Here is a 17058-nt window from a genome sequence, read left to right on the forward strand (position 1 = left end):
AAAAACTTATAGATTTTTTCTCTTAAAAAAGTAACAAAAATTTTGTGTAAATGTAGTAGTTACTATAACAAAATTTACTTAACTGAGCAATACAAATGTAAAAAAAATCTAAAACCGTTGGCATAAATGTGTTAAAAATATGGTATATTGTCATCTCCCCTACTAAGGAGCCTCCCGTATTAGTTACTTTTAATAGTAAATAGTAAAAGTGGTGTATTTTTATGAAAAAACTACTTGCATAAGTGATTTTAAAAATTAGATTTTTCGCTTTCAGAAAAGAAAAAAGTAGCCGTTGCATCAGAACATTGAATGGTCTAAAATATTATGATGTCGTATTTTTACTATCTTTTCTAGTTTACGAGATCTAAACGGGACGGACGGACAGAGTTTCCACACAAAACTATTAGCGTACATTTTTTTTTCATGGCATACACTTTCAAGAATTGGGGGGAGGTAATCACTGAGAAAGAACTGTAACTACTTCACAAGGACTTCGTATAGTTAAGGAAAAGAAAGTATTTCTACTTATTCTATCCTTCCCTCCACCTCTTTTTTTATAGGTAAAGTAAAACACCTGCTAAGTTCGAACACGACCTAGTTACTTTGATGTCAGACATCCAATAGATGGTGCTATCCGATAGGTGGTACTATTTCGCTGTGGAGGATTATGTTATTGACTTTAGTCATACAAAGACATGATCATGAGAAAAATGAAAGGAAGAAAAGAGGTGTACATCTAAGAACATAGAAATATATTATTTGCAAAAAAAATTGAAATGTTTCAAACCAAACTATAACCCGTGAAAGTCACCTTGAGAATTAGGAAAGTGAGAAGCTAGATCAACTAATGTCTCGGACACAAGATCAACTAATGTCTCAAACACACGATCAACTAATGTCTCAGACACAAGATCAACTAATGTCTCAAACACACGATCAACTAATGTCTCAGACACAAGATCAACTAAAGCCTCAGCCTCAGACACATGATCAACTAATGCCTCAGACACATGATCACCATTAAGAAACAAACACAAAACTGAGTTTTAAAGAAGAAACTGATGGTTCCGATTGAATAGAAAGACTAACAATTGGATATCATACTCATGACACAAAGTCAAGTAAGAAAATGTCTAAGCCAATGGAAAGTGAACAGGAACATTCAATTTAACGAGAGGCATCTTTTTTGTTTTCTAAGATTTCAAGTTGTTCAACATTGTCAACAACATATCATCGCACGTCTAGTAAGGGAAAGAAACGACAGTCCACCAAATAATTGTACATTATGTAGAGATGTAGTTGTTCTTTTTATGGTTAATACATTGGTGGCGTCTTTTTTCTTCTACAAAACGAGGCGGCGTAATCATAAAGTATATACAAACTAAGAACGACCAAAAGATAACATATTGAATGAACCAAATACGTCCATAAGTTCACAGATTGAGATTACAAGAACTCAAAAGAAGACTAAAATGATACAAACTAGTAACGAACATAAGATAAACGGATACAATTTTGATAACCAAAAGAGAACAGATTATCTTTTTTAAATAACGATTTCCAAAAAAAATGTGTTCTTTGATTCTCATAAAGTGATATTTATCAATTTGGTTAGGAATATATTTATATGGTTAATTGGGGCATTGTGCAGATGTCACCACATAATTTATTTTAAAAAACAACTACCCATTTGAATTCTGGGTGATCTCAGACTATAGTCCAGACCTTCAATCAAGAATGCTCGGAGTTTCAATCGGGACTCGAACAAAAGATGTTTGACGCTAGCTGAACATGTCGGAACCGAAGGTGCAAAATAATTTTAATCTACAATATTAAGAAGTCATAGAGATTTAGAAAAAAAAACGCAAGCAAAAACCACAGCGTCCATTAAGATCACTTCCTTGAAGGTATTCACTGAACACTTTATAATCAGAACATCTCATTGCCACCACTTTCTCTACTAAGTACAAAGTTTGACAACAAAAAGTCTACATTGCCTATCTCTAGGACACTCTCCAGAAGACGTCCTCTCTCACAGGTAATGCATAACGTTCAACCATTACAGCTTCCTTCCTTAAGCTAGAAACAAAACTGACACCCCCACATTTAGTCTGCCAAACAGCAGAGCACGCGCTCTGGCAAAATGTCATCCTGCCCTCTAGTTATGGTGAGGAGAAAAAAAAGGACCTGAGAGGCTGGCCTTTGACTTGGTGGAGGGGGGAGGATAAATGAGTGTATACTGCTACTGTCTGACTCCTTAATAGCAGCCTTTCATGGGGGTATTTGCAAAAGATCCACATTGAAGACACTAAACATCAGGTCAGTACAAAATGTGTTAGAACAAAATAAACGTCGTCCAGACAGAGGCCACACAAAAAGTCCAGGTTTTGACAATTATTTTGTCAATTATTCATTCGTGAAAGTCCAACATTCGATCATGTAAGTAAAATAATCAAAACATTTAGCACTAATGTTCAAACATTTAGCACAAATATTCCCTCATGAAACTGAATCCTTGAATTATAAAGGTTACTCATATCTTGGTGATGCTTCACTCTCCTATCAACAGCTTCCTCTCACACCAACCACTTTATTCTCTGTTTTCATATTTACTCTTTGAACTGTTCTGTTTCCTCTCTTGTTCGATCCATCTATCTCTGACTTCAGAACTAAATATCTGGCTTCTCCACTAGCGTCAGACAACTAACCTCCCATCCTTTTATTTTCCCCTCTCTTTTATTAGTTCTATCTTTCCAAACATAAAAGGTTGTCACTTTTTGTTTGGTCAAGATCTCAAGGAAATAGTAAAAAAGGAAACACGATCCTGCCTGGAGACTCGAGCTGTCCCTGGCGTTCAATTATTTGCTATCATTGTGAGAAATAGTTCACCAACATGTTTCTCCATCAGTTCACTTGTAACATGTTTCACTGGTGACTAGTGAACCAGGGTCAGATAACAGGTTCCAATTTATATTACACCACAACCGACACATAGCAATGGGGCAATCAATATATATAGTGGTCATCACTGTGCTAGTAAATACGTATGTAGGGCATCAGTCAATCAATATACTGGACAACTCCAGAGCTGACTCTTAATACTGTTACGTGTTACGTTAGCTTTGTCAATAGTTTACACATACATATATAGAAAGTACAGACAGATACTTACACACACGTAGACAAGCAAATAAGTGTAAATATACACAGCTACTAAGTGTTATGATACGCAGTTGGTCTATACACATGTAAATGCAAATGGTGCAGCATACATGGTACATTTACTAATAAAAAAAATAGAATAAGCCCTAAGTTTGTTGTGAGTCAAAGTAAATTATGGAGTCCCACACACACACATGCCCCAGATTCTCTGTCTCAAGCACACTTGAATGGACAGTCTCCTGGGAGGTCAGTAATAAAACTGACCAAAGTAACGAGTATCTACGAGGTAGATGACCGGAAGTACGTGAAGGAGGACTGAAAAGATGGAGCCGAGTCACGCGAAGGACGATGATTAACCCATTTCCTCTTGCCCTGTATTGTCTGACAGAGTTATTGAAGATGTTCTATGTCACCAGTGATACCGCCAATATATTACTAGTGTCGTGTAAGGAAAAAAAAAAGAATGCCACTGCCATGTCGATGTGATGGTGTGAGATTTGATCTTTCCATGGCACCGTCCAAGTTTTTATCCCAATAGATATGGATTACTCAATTACTAATGTCTGTGTGTGTGTGTTTGGAAGTTAAACGCGCTTCTTCAACCACTGCACAGTTCCTCTCAGATCTAGGATCACTGATCTGAACCCTCCGACATGAAAAATGAGAAGGATGAAGAAAGAAGGAAAAAAAAAAAGATCACCAACGTTGGCTATACATTGACTGCCATGACAGTGTGCTAGAGAACGATGCTGATATAGTGCTCAATGTAATTGTATGGCTCTTATGTTTCAATGTTAATGTGTTACTCCAAGATGGAACAGGGATAAGGACTCAAACAACGTATGCAGTGCTTTTGTTACAAGGGGTAAATTTATATCAAACATTAAATGTAGGACTTTGTATTTTAAATAAGACAAATAAAGTAGAATCCATACTTTGTATGCCTAACATAACTGGAAATGCTTTTACAAAGTTATTCTCCTGTAAGACAATTGTAAAAAATACTTCAAATCAATACTGTGACTAAGTTCATACACTCGGATTTAGTTCATTGCAATAAGAACTAAAAACGAATGTGTTTTACAACTTTACTCTTTCATTAGCTGTGTACACGAATAAAGTTAACACTTGTTCAATAAACTGATCGCGGTATATGAGTAACAGTATGTATCCAATACTAGAGATTTGAACAGTCCTAAGTCTGTATGTGTCTTGTTACTATGCACAACTGTGAAAACCTCGATGTTGAAAAAGCAGACATGCTTTTAATGGTAGTCGTAATAGATCATCCTGTTGGTGTATGTTCTTCATTAAATAAATGTTTTAGGGCCATTCAAATTTGTTGTGTTTTCGTTAGCTATAAAATGACACGCGCATTATAATCCAAAGTATTTTATGTATTTCAAACAAAGGCTTTAATCATAGTTAGTGGAGAGAGACAAAGAAAGACAACCCGGGTTATATGAGGCTAGACATTGTCAAACACAGTTATGTTTCCCTTATTCAAGCCAAACATGGGAAGTCGATAGTATAGTTTCTTAGAATGAAACCATCGAATAACAAATGCAACAAACAATAAAGTATAGATCTAGTTTTAAAAACTTTTAACATATATCTTTTTTTAAATATAGCATAATTCTAACAAATAATGTTTGGTTTTTTTTTGTTTTGTATTCTTTTGAGAAAATGTAGAGTAAAAGTTCATATTTTAAAAAATATTATAGTATATCCAAAAATAACAATACGTGAATGAAAAAAAAAAAAAAAACAGTATTGAAGAGCTCTAAATCCTTGCTTTGTGATAGGAGAAGACAAGATTAAGGGGAAGAATGAGAAAAAAGAGGGCGTGAGATTTGGGGGGGGGGGAGGGAGAGGTTTGAGGCCGCAACGCTTCTTCTCACCATTTGTGAAGACGGGTCCAACTGCTAGTATGACAGCTAAGGACAAAGAAACGGGAAAGCCGTGCACACGAGAGAAAGTCAGTGCGACAGATAGAGAGATGAATTTCTAATACAGTTTCTAGTACACACTACACACACACGGATATAGATATGCACTACAGTGCGGGGCTACACAATGAGACCTATCGCGTACCTTACTTTTTATAAATAGCTACACCTTGAATTCGACGTAACTAGGCTTTCTATTAGAGCTAAGTGGACTTAACTTAGATCTATAGAGTCTGTTTCATTAGAGTCCAGTAAACGTCAGTTTGAATGGCATTTGTGAAATTGAAATCAATGATTACAAAGTGTGACTTGTATCCATATTTTTGTTTCATTTTACTTGTTCTTAAGAAGAATGCCTCGATGTCTAGACGCAGATCAAATAACATCATATAGAGAAGATCAAAATAGGCAGGTATTATGCCTGCGTCTATACTGGTAGTATTATAATAGTAATGAGAAGGTGGACAGTTGTAGATTGTACTCAAACTAAATTTCCTTTTTTTTTTTCCCGCTCGAAATTAATAATCTATATTACTGGTAATTATAACAAATATATTTTGTATTAAATGGCAAATAAATGACATTACAAAAAAAAAACTTTTATTGAAAAAAAAAAACAACAACAGCAACACACATATACAGATCAACCAATGTGTGACGCATTGATCCCTATGAGTAGAGCAGTACTATCGATGAAGGATGCACTGACACAGCTAAGAGATGACGTTCTGTGACCTACATTTGGTGCATAATGTGTGCTAGATCGAGTATTAATTTCAGTCACTCCAAGTAAAGGTAAAACCCAGTGTCAACACTCAGGCATTTATTGATTAACTGGGCAAGATAACACACAGACCTGCACACACACATCACACAGCTCAGGCAATGCAGATGTCCTTTAACCAACACAACATTGTGACTTGAGCGCTAGTCGATTGTCAATCTCTTAGCACACCAGGGAGATTATAACAAAGAGATTATCCGACTTTTTCAATGGGGAATATCTCAATGAGTTAGTCCATTGTTGGAAACATTGGTAGTAAACTAGGGCTCAAAATTCAGATCTAGGCCTACATGTAGAATTGTAGTTTGTACATTATATATCAGTCTTTTTTTTTAATTTTGATTAGTGTAAACACCATTAAACATTGTGTTCATTTGATTTAATAGCAATAAAGTTCCAAAACAAATAAATTAGCAATATCATTCTCGACATTTCATTAACGTAATTATGATTACTGGCTCTATAGAGAGCCCGGGTACTAACTAAATAAAGGTTTTTATTAGATACTGGAAACAGAAGCTATGATTTTGTGATATTGGACTGATTGATGTCGGTCTATTTGAACATGGTCATTTAAAAGTAGATCTAGGTTATGTTGGTAAACACGGAAGCAAGACAAAGAGTAGCCGGCCTTCGAACCTTTGAGATACAGATGGAGAGCCAATTAAAATGAAAATGTTATCTAACCGACTTACTAGACAGATTTACTAGACAACTAGATTTAGTAGACTATACTAAATGAGTTATTGTGTTTATCATAGACTTAGACCTACCTTTTGTTTTGACTCGCTGTACGCGTCTCAATAACATCCCAGGGACATTAACAGATCACAGTAGATATTGGCTTGAGAATTCTATAAATAGCACCTATCTGTATATACATTATCAATGAGTGAAGCCATAAGTAGATCAAACTAGCCTCTGAATAATCCCATAGTGTGAGTGTGCCCCTGGCACTGGGTTTGTTGACACTAAAACGAAGTGCCACACAATGGAGTCACTTCCGTGTCCGATTAGTCGCCAGATACTCTTCCTTCATCTCTTCTGCTCGGGAGGTCACGTAGTGCTGCGACCAAAAGGTCGGGTACCTAACAGGTGGAGTCCAGTAAACTACCACAGAGACCAGTAACGTGTGCTTGGGATGGGCACAACCGTGGTGGACGACTACTGAAGCTATAAGAGCTGAAACCGTGGTGGATGGTATGAAAAGGGATTAGACAAACATCGTGTCCTTCTGTCACTCAAGTCCTACCTAGCTGTGTATTGATAGATACTTGGTCATGAATTAGAGAATAGATTTAAACAACACAACATGTAAAACAAGAACATTGTACTGATACTTTTAATTAGTGGATTTCATTTCTTGTCATGTGAACTATATATTCTATGATATAGGACACACAGTTCAAGAAATACGAGTGAAAAAAACAAAGGTGTGATTTGAGAAAGAGAAATATGAAGTAGTGCAATGCCTCAGTTGAAGAAGATGAGACTAATGACAGCCTACAATGATCTGAACTGGAAGTGTATAGGAAGCGAACGAAACAACTTGAGCAAGAAATATCAGCAGGTTTAGTGGTCTTATCAGCAGGCTTTTTTTGTTTTGTTTTGTTTATTTATGTGTTTTTTTGTAACTAAGTGTTTGCGTGGAGATAATGACAAGAGTAGAATAGAACGCATAAAAAAAAAACGATCGTCAGAAAAGGCGAAGGAAGAAGAATGAAAGATGAGAAAGAAAATAACGGATGGTCAGAAATAAATGTTTGAGAAACATTGGAGGTTCGTATCTTACGTACAATTGTTGAGAGGTAACCAGTAGACAGCAGTCACACTTCTAGGAGTCTCACACACTAATGTAAAAGTAAATAGCTGCAGACATTGTGCTTATAACACTAAAGGAAAAAATAGTGTCAGGAAAAATACATGGTCTACTTTATACTGTGACTGTGGGTTATACAAATATCTAGTATACATGGTCTACTTTATACTGTGACTCTGTGGGTTATACAAATATCTAGTATACATGGTCTACTTTATACTGTGACTGTGGGTTATACAAATATCTAGTATACATGGTCTACTTTATACTGTGACTGTGGGTTATACAAATATCTAGTATACATGGTCTACTTTATAATGTGACTCTGTGGGTTATACAAATATCTAGTATACATGGTCTACTTTATACTGTGACTCTGTGGGTTATACAAATATCTAGTATACATGGTCTACTTTATAATGTGACTCTGTGGGTTATACAAATATCTAGTATACATGGTCTTCTTTATACTGTGACTCTGTGGGTTATACAAATATCTAGTATACATGGTCTTCTTTATACTGTGACTCTGTGGGGTATACAAATATCTAGTATACATGGTCTACTTTATACTGTGACTCTGTGGGTTATACAAATATCTAGTATACATGGTCTTCTTTATATTGTGACTCTGTGGGTTATACAAATATCTAGTATACATGGTCTACTTTATACTGTGACTCTGTGGGTTATACGAATATCTAGTATACATGGTCTACTTTATATTGTGACTCTGTGGGTTATACAAATATCTAGTATACATGGTCTACTTTATACTGTGACTGTGGGTTATACAAATATCTAGTATACATGGTCTACTTTATATTGTGACTCTGTGGGTTATACAAATATCTAGTATACATGGTCTACTTTATATTGTGACTCTGTGGGTTATACAAATATCTAGTATACATGGTCTACTTTATACTGTGACTCTGTGGGTTATACAAATATCTAGTATACATGGTCTACTTTATACTGTGACTGTGGGTTATACAAATATCTAGTATACATGGTCTACTTTATACTGTGACTGTGGGTTATACAAATATCTATTATACATGGTCTACTTTATACTGTGACTGTGGGTTATACAAATATCTAGTATACATGGTCTACTTTATATTGTGACTCTGTGGGTTATACAAATATCTAGTATACACGGTCTACTTTATACTGTGACTGTGGGTTATACAAATATCTAGTATACATGGTCTACTTTATACTGTGACTCTGTGGGTTATACAAATATCTAGTATTTCATCCATAAATGACACCCTATGAGCATCAAAGCCAAGTGTGACTATCAAGTGAAATGTTGCACTACTATATCAAAAAAATTCTTTATTTTATTCTGTTTTCATTGCCTGCTGTGGTGAAAATGACTTCAAGAAGAAAACATGTTATTTCTGAGAGAACCGTTAACCAAATGACACTAGTGTTTGACTTAGCTCCAATCTAGATGCAGTGTGACGTAGCTCGACTAGTGTTTGACTTAGCTCCAATCTAGATGCAGTGTGACGTAGCTCGACTAGTGTTTGACTTAGCTCCAATCTAGATGCAGTGTGACGTAGCTCGACTAGTGTTTGACTTAGCTCCAATCTAGATGCAGTGTGACGTAGCTCGACTAGTGTTTGACTTAGCTCCAATCTAGATGCAGTGTGACGTAGCTCGACTAGTGTTTGACTTAGCTCCAATCTAGATGCAGTGTGACGTAGCTCGACTAGTGTTTGACTTAGCTCCAATCTAGATGCAGTGTGACGTAGCTCGACTAGTGTTTGACTTAGCTCCAATCTAGATGCACAGTGACTTAGCTCGACTAGTGTTTGACTTAGCTCCAATCTAGATGCACAGTGACTTAGCTCGACTAGTGTTTGACTTAGCTCCAATCTAGATGCAGTGTGACTTAGCTCGACTAGTGTTTGACTTAGCTCCAATCTAGATGCACAGTGACTTAGCTCGACTAGTGTTTGACTTAGCTCCAATCTAGATGCACAGTGACTTAGCTCCAATCTAGATGCACAGTGACTTAGCTCCAATCTAGATGCACAGTGACGTAGCTCGACTAGTGTTTGACTTAGCTCCAATCTAGATGCACAGTGACTTAGCTCCAATCTAGATGCACAGTGACTTAGCTCCAATCTAGATGCACAGTGACTTAGCTCCAATCTAGATGCACAGTGACGTAGCTCCAATCTAGATGCACAGTGACGTAGCTCGACTAGTGTTTGACTTAGCTCCAATCTAGATGCACAGTGACTTAGCTCCAATCTAGATGCACAGTGACGTAGCTCCAATCTAGATGCACAGTGACTTAGCTCCAATCTAGATGCACAGTGACGTAGCTCCAATCTAGATGCACAGTGACGTAGCTCCAATCTAGATGCACAGTGACGTAGCTCGACTAGTGTTTGACTTAGCTCCAATCTAGATGCACAGTGACGTAGCTCCAATCTAGATGCACAGTGACGTAGCTCGACTAGTGTTTGACTTAGCTCCAATCTAGATGCACAGTGACTTAGCTCCAATCTAGATGCACAGTGACGTAGCTCCAATCTAGATGCACAGTGACGTAGCTCGACTAGTGTTTGACTTAGCTCCAATCTAGATGCACAGTGACTTAGCTCCAATCTAGATGCACAGTGACTTAGCTCCAATCTAGATGCACAGTGACTTAGCTCCAATCTAGATGCACAGTGACGTAGCTCCAATCTAGATGCACAGTGACGTAGCTCGACTAGTGTTTGACTTAGCTCCAATCTAGATGCACAGTGACTTAGCTCCAATCTAGATGCACAGTGACTTAGCTCCAATCTAGATGCACAGTGACTTAGCTCCAATCTAGATGCACAGTGACTTAGTTCCAATCTAGATGCACAGTGACGTAGCTCCAATCTAGATGCACAGTGACGTAGCTCCAATCTAGATGCACAGTGACGTAGCTCCAATCTAGATGCACAGTGACGTAGCTCCAATCTAGATGCACAGTGACGTAGCTCCAATCTAGATGCACAGTGACGTAGCTCCAATCTAGATGCACAGTGACGTAGCTCGACTAGTGTTACATTTCATTTGTTCGCTTGAATGATTGTCGGGTAAAGGAAACGAAAGCGGAGAGGTCAAGGTTGACAATGGGAGTTCACCATAACTTTCCGACGTCAGTTTCGGACGCTGTAATCCTACCTGGCCTGGCAATGCATCATGCGACTTGAGAACTATGACAGTGACTAGATGTTGAGTCTTAAGTCCGGTGAAAGTTTGGACGGTCAGAAGATGGACGTGAGAAAAGAAGGAGATAATGTTGTTGTTTTCTCTGCACTGGACTAGCGTGGCTTCTAGAGCAATTATATTTCTTTTGTTTTAATTAGGAAGAATGACTAGGGTCTTTATCTTTCTTTCTCTCAATATACATATATATATATATATATATATATATATATATATATATATAAGAGAGAGAGAGAGAAAGAGAGAGAGAGAGAGAAAGATCTTCTTTCGTATGTCTTCTATTCTTTTCTCTCTCCTTTTCCTCTCTTGCTACGAGTGTCTACCAACATTGTCAACTACAGTCTTTGATGAGTACGTCAATAGGAGACAAGCTCTAGATCTACATTCGTGTCTATGTACCATACAAGCTCAAGTTAAATAAGTTCATGACTACAGTTTGTTCTAACGTCACAGTTGACTTTATACAATCTTTGTACTGCATTCCATGAACAAAAAAGTGTGTTAATTGACTTGCACCTACGACCAGCAGTCAGTTTAACAAAAAAAAAAAATAATAATTATAATCTTAAGTAAAGTTGAAGATACTTCAACTATGTCTAGAAATGTACTGTGTGACACAAGATCAAGGACTGATAAGTGGAGACAAAGACAAAATCACATTCTCCTTTATACCAAATGTTTGCTATCGAGAGTTTGGATTAAACACCACGAATATTTGAGTTCTTCGTGTAGAAAGCTACAAAAGAACAATCAATCAAATTGGATAAAACTTACAAGCTAAGAACAAAGTATAGGCCTCTCTAGTTAGCAATAGGAAGCTTACAAAGTGAACAGCTTTATTCACATGACAGAATTCAAAACAAACCATTCAGAGAAAGCATATACACAAGTTTTCTTCTACCTTGAACTCTAAAATGTCTTGATCATTTGAAAAGGACAAACCAGATTTATATCACATGTTACTATCAGCAGCTCCCATCCCCTCCACAAATTTCATACTTTTCACCACAACGAAACAACATATTTATTTTTAAAAAAAGTCATGTTACGGATGTGTGTCCGCACTCCTTAAACCTAACAACACCGCTGGCACATTTGACGGAACCGCGAGGATGGTTGGACACAATGGTGCCTGTCCCCAACAAAAAAACCTCTCTGCTTGTATCCACCCTAAAGTTACCAACTAACTAACTGTTTCAGTCAACATGTCATCTATGAAAGAAAGACGAGCTAAACACTTACTGGACTTTGTTTTCCATCGTTTCAAGAGAAACAAACTGCTCTTGCCTCCCATACATGACGCACAAGACATTCTTAGTTCCAGCTGAGGACTACACCTAACGTAATGTCCACTGAAATAGCCAGTCACTTGGTCCCAGGAACTTCTTGGCCGCTATCCACATACTAGAGTCTTTGAACACAACACGCCTGTCTCACCACTCCTACAAGAATTCACTCGACCGTTTAATGACCGCAGGTAAATCTTGACATATTTACTCACCCTTGTCTACCTACACAAGTACACACCACGAGGACACTAGACCGAGTTAGGGGACTACGTTTAGTAGACTTCAAGCAAGCTGACATGAGCTGAATGTTAAGACGAACTAACAGAAAAACTTACAACTTAATGAAATTATCTTTTTCGAAAAAGACGCAGTGGCTTGTGTACTAAAAGTATACTTTGTCCTAGACACACACACACAAACACCAGTATATCCTTGGCACAATGAATTAATATCAGACTAATGATATATCTCACAAGTCAACTTGGCCTACATCTTGCACGGACATTATACAGTTACTGTGACGGGCTGCTTTCGAGTATCCGGTCACATATATCAGCACATGTCAGCACTGACAGTTTCATAGTCCACTGTGATCTGACAGGTTGGAGACATTATGAGTAGAATCCAGTCAATGAATCACGTTCAGCGTCACACTGATCAAACTTGCATTTAGTCGAGGGGGTTTTCCAACCTGGACAAATGAGGTCATTTCATACCTATTTTTAGAAAACCTCCACTTTCGAGCTAAGGAAAGACAATGATAAGTTCGCCCTTATGTCCAGCGGCTAGTCTACAATAGCAGCCGTTTAACGAAATATGAGTAAAAAAAAACTAGAGCAGGATTCTCTCTACTTCGATCTTCGTGGGATATTCCCGCTACGACTCGTGTTAAGAAACCAGTGAGGTCACCGTATCGATAATCGTGATGTCTGCTTCGTGCTAAAAAAAAACAAAACCCAGGAGCGGTGACAGCACACTTTTCAAGCACAGTCCATTGAAACGGATTTATAACACCTGATTTTATGAAGACCTTTTAAATGGTATCGATTATAGCCTAAGCCTCGCCGTGTTATTCCGTTAAGATAAAGACACAGTCTGGTCGTACACAAATCAAATAGAGTCAAGAAAACTCAAGATAACATACAAAGAGTAAACAAAAAAAAAAAGGTTAGCTACCTAATCTAAAGTTACGAGTGCAGTGTGACCTGCTATGAAAGAACTTTTTAATAAGTTAGCACATGAAGAGATGTCTTGCTTTCGGATAGTAGAGAAACGCGCTGTAAACTGGACACGGTTCACCCACTAGATGCACTGAAGTTGTTATAGAATTGTTGGACTTACAAATAGTATACATATGGCGCTGGTCAGTGTATACTTGTTCATTATGGGTTGTTGTTTTGGTGTACCTCACTTGAACAAACTAGTACGCAAACCTATTTATTTGGCTGAAAGATAATTCCTTTACACCACCTCATGACTAGACTGTATTGTTTAGTGCTTCCACAACATAGAGCACACATGAAATAGAGCACAAACAGTGTGTATCCCCAGCCACTGTCTTTCTATTAGTACTAAAAGAGTTTGCTTTGAATAGTGCCGACAGATTTAATGTCTACCATTTTAACAATACGACTGTGTGCGCATCATGCTACTGTTTCGTAGCAATCCATTAGGAATAGTTTGAGTTATTTACAAGTGAGCCAGTCTCATCAACTCATTGATTGGATTGACAGCCACCACTTGGACAAGCTGAGATAGTGTGATCTGTGTGTGCACAGTCAGAAATGTATGAATCCAAAACACAGGAGATCAATGAGAGAGAAGGATTGTGACAGCAGCCCCCACTGAGCATCTCCACGCCAAGTGGTAGGCCCGTGACCAGAAAGACAATGAAACTTATTATGTTGTGATTCTACTTAGTACAAGGTCTACCAAGCACGTGAACCTCACGCACACAGTTCAAGAATGGGATACGAATGCTTATGACAGAAGACGTATCGATTGTAGCGATGATTCATGGGTTATTTCTCAAGGCACGGCAAGTGTGAGTAAACATTGGGTGTCAACATCTGCATGTCCTTTACTCACGCTGTCCTTGCGTGGCGGAGAGCAGCAGACGTGGGGGGGGGGGGGGAGGGGGAGGGGGATAGTCTAGTCTAGATTGACACACACAGAAAACAATTCAGACTTAATTCTATTACCGACAGCAAAACCAAGTACCAAGTGAAGTACATGTACAGACTACTCAGATCATGAACACAATTGTTGTACAAATTAAATCAGATCATGTACACAGTCCCTGTACAGACTAACTCAGATCATGTACACAGTCCCTGTACAGACGAACTCAGATCTTGTACACACTTGTTAAGAGGCTAGGTAAACGTGTGTAACTAGATCATTGTCTAGTATTATATCTTGCTGTACAGCTGAAGTTTCAAGTTTCAATACAAAGTATCAAAAGTACTCAAACGAGTCAGACAATGTTCAATTATAAGCATACGACGACGACAGATAATGTTTTTAGTGAAAGTCAACGTGGACAGTATTAATATTCGACCGACTCGCTGGGTAGTGCACCAATTATGTATAGCTGAACACCGTATGCCTAAGGCGAGCTTAAAAGCTGGTCTAGAACAGAACACTTGGCAGTGAAAGGCTAACGACAGTGTAAGCTGGGGAACTTGAAACAAGACTGCATAGACATTTCAGAGCTCATGAAAAGTTACCACAGTGCAGACAGCGACAAATTAACTGAAATAGACCCACAGCGAATAAAGGCTTTGTCTTCGTCTTCGACCTGGGTTTACGTAGACAAGTAAAGCAAACCATTCTTCCTCTATCTTTGAACTACAAGTGAATTGAATTTGTGTGGAAATCTTGATTTTCTAACTACCTAACCACTGTAGCGAATCGAAATCAAGACCACCATAGCAATGGTCAGGCAATTTACGTACAAGCAGATAATAAACAAATCAACAGTTTTGTACATCAGGCTTTGACACTAGTTAGAAGCACTGAAGTTCAGTACATAAATATTACATACTTTCTTTTTTTTTCTTTTGAGCATTGACCTATTTGATTCGCTTGTTTGAACATTTACTTCATAATGATTAATCAGGCATTACTGACAGTCTCTGACAGACTCAAACCAGAGAAAATTCATTCTAAACATTGTGTTTTCAATACAGAAAGTTTTCTGAAAATATGTCTTCATCATCCTATAATATTAACAATTGATGATGAAAAGATGCTAAATATGTTGATAATAAGTTCACATATAAAATACTAACAAGTCAACTGACAAATATCGTTACGCATTAAGAATGTATGATCTTTGAAACCACACCTGATCCACACACACATTTCCTAGAGTCAGTGAACACAAGATCGTTTATCAGGCATCACAAAACTGTCACTTGTGTCTATTACATGGTAAGCTCAAGTTTCCAGTAATCAATTCTTCACTACTTATACAGGTGAGTGAGACACGGAACTTGTTCACAAGAAATCTCCGTAACACTACTATTAAGTTTGTGAGAACAGAAAATGTACAGCTTTACACTGCAAGTAGTATTGATACTAGCAAATCACTATAGTATACTCTCTCTCTCTCTCTCGCTTCTAATTTCCTTCTGCATGGTTCAACTATCATTCAAACTAATAACTCCTTGTGTGAGCAAAACGTTCTTCTAGTCTACAATACATTTATTCTGCCAATGTGTGTTTTTGTTATCTGAAAGCACAGGAATCGTGATTCTATTTCTCTATTTTACTATTTTCATGACGGTGTTTTTTTCACCCAGATTTTAAGCCGAGTCCTTTCATATTAAAGCCTAAACCTGTCATCTTCAGGCCAGGTATCGACATTTTGCTACTGAGAAGAGAACACATCAAGTCAACATCAAAAGTTATCAGGCGAAACTATGTATTTATAGAGGCCAAGGTATTGTAAACTAGGCCTACAAAATATATGTTCAATAATTCCTTCATGGCAATTCATTTTTAAATATTATACATACTAAACACACACGTTACCTTTCACACTCACAAACTCACACTGGTCTAAAGGTCAGTGGTTCAAGTCTCTAATCGCGCGCAATTTATACTTTATTTACATATTTATTTATTTCAATTGTGTTTTTCGAACAATTTAATTTTAGAACTTCAATCTAAATACACGGAATTTATAACTTCTCTCCTAAGATGATTTTTAACACTTGAGCCTTTCAAATATTTTTCAATATTTTATGCAGTATTATTAAGGCATTGGATGGGAAGGGGAGGGGGGATTGAGATAGGTGACATTCGTAATCGATTTCACTAGCACACAAAAAAAAAATAAGTGGAAGGAGTAGCGTCAAGAGTTATAAAGTATCCAGTTAGATGGAACTGATGCTCAAATTCTTGTTTTTGAGAGGCGAGAAAAGTGTTATAGAAAGAGTTGACAGGCTAGAAGGGAGTGTGTTTGGGTGGGGAATTTAAAGAGGGCCGATCCAATTCAACGTAAAACACAGGCTAGAAGGGAGTGTGTTTGGGAGGGGAATTTAAAGCGGGCCGATCCAATTCAACGTAACATATACTAGAAGACACTGTGGCCAAAAGGGGGAGCGGGGTTGTTGAAATGCGGGCTGTTTTATGGAAAGTGAAGAAAACTAAAGGGGGTGGGGGGGATAGGGCCAAAGTAGTATGTGAGCATTTGCAGGATGCAATAAAAAAAAATATCTTAGATCAGTGGTTCTCAACCTTTTTAGTCCCGCGACCCCTTTTTGAAATTGCCCACAATGCGGCGACCCCAAAGCATAAAATAATCTGTGTTTTTGCTAA

At 37.6% G+C, this 17058-nt stretch overlaps 1 protein-coding gene across 14 annotated transcripts in view; it reads right to left on the bottom strand.

The window, feature by feature from the left end:
* LOC106071147 (ras/Rap GTPase-activating protein SynGAP-like) overlaps positions 1-17058 on the bottom strand; it is a 212801-nt gene that overhangs the window by 128440 nt on the left and 67303 nt on the right. The window contains exon 1 of one of the 14 annotated variants that reach the window (XM_056041141.1): positions 12185-13698. The exons of 12 other annotated variants lie outside the window; for them this stretch is intronic. In XM_056041141.1, the coding sequence (XP_055897116.1) occupies positions 12185-12254 (70 nt within the window). In that variant the 5' untranslated portion in view covers positions 12255-13698. Of the gene's footprint in view, positions 1-6668; positions 7511-12184; positions 13699-17058 lie in introns of those variants that run through there. One more of the 14 variants, XM_056041144.1, reaches the window with a different exon arrangement.

The sequence above is a fragment of the Biomphalaria glabrata genome, chromosome 9 (assembly GCF_947242115.1).
Source record: "Biomphalaria glabrata chromosome 9, xgBioGlab47.1, whole genome shotgun sequence".
Lineage (NCBI taxonomy): Eukaryota > Metazoa > Mollusca > Gastropoda > Planorbidae > Biomphalaria > Biomphalaria glabrata.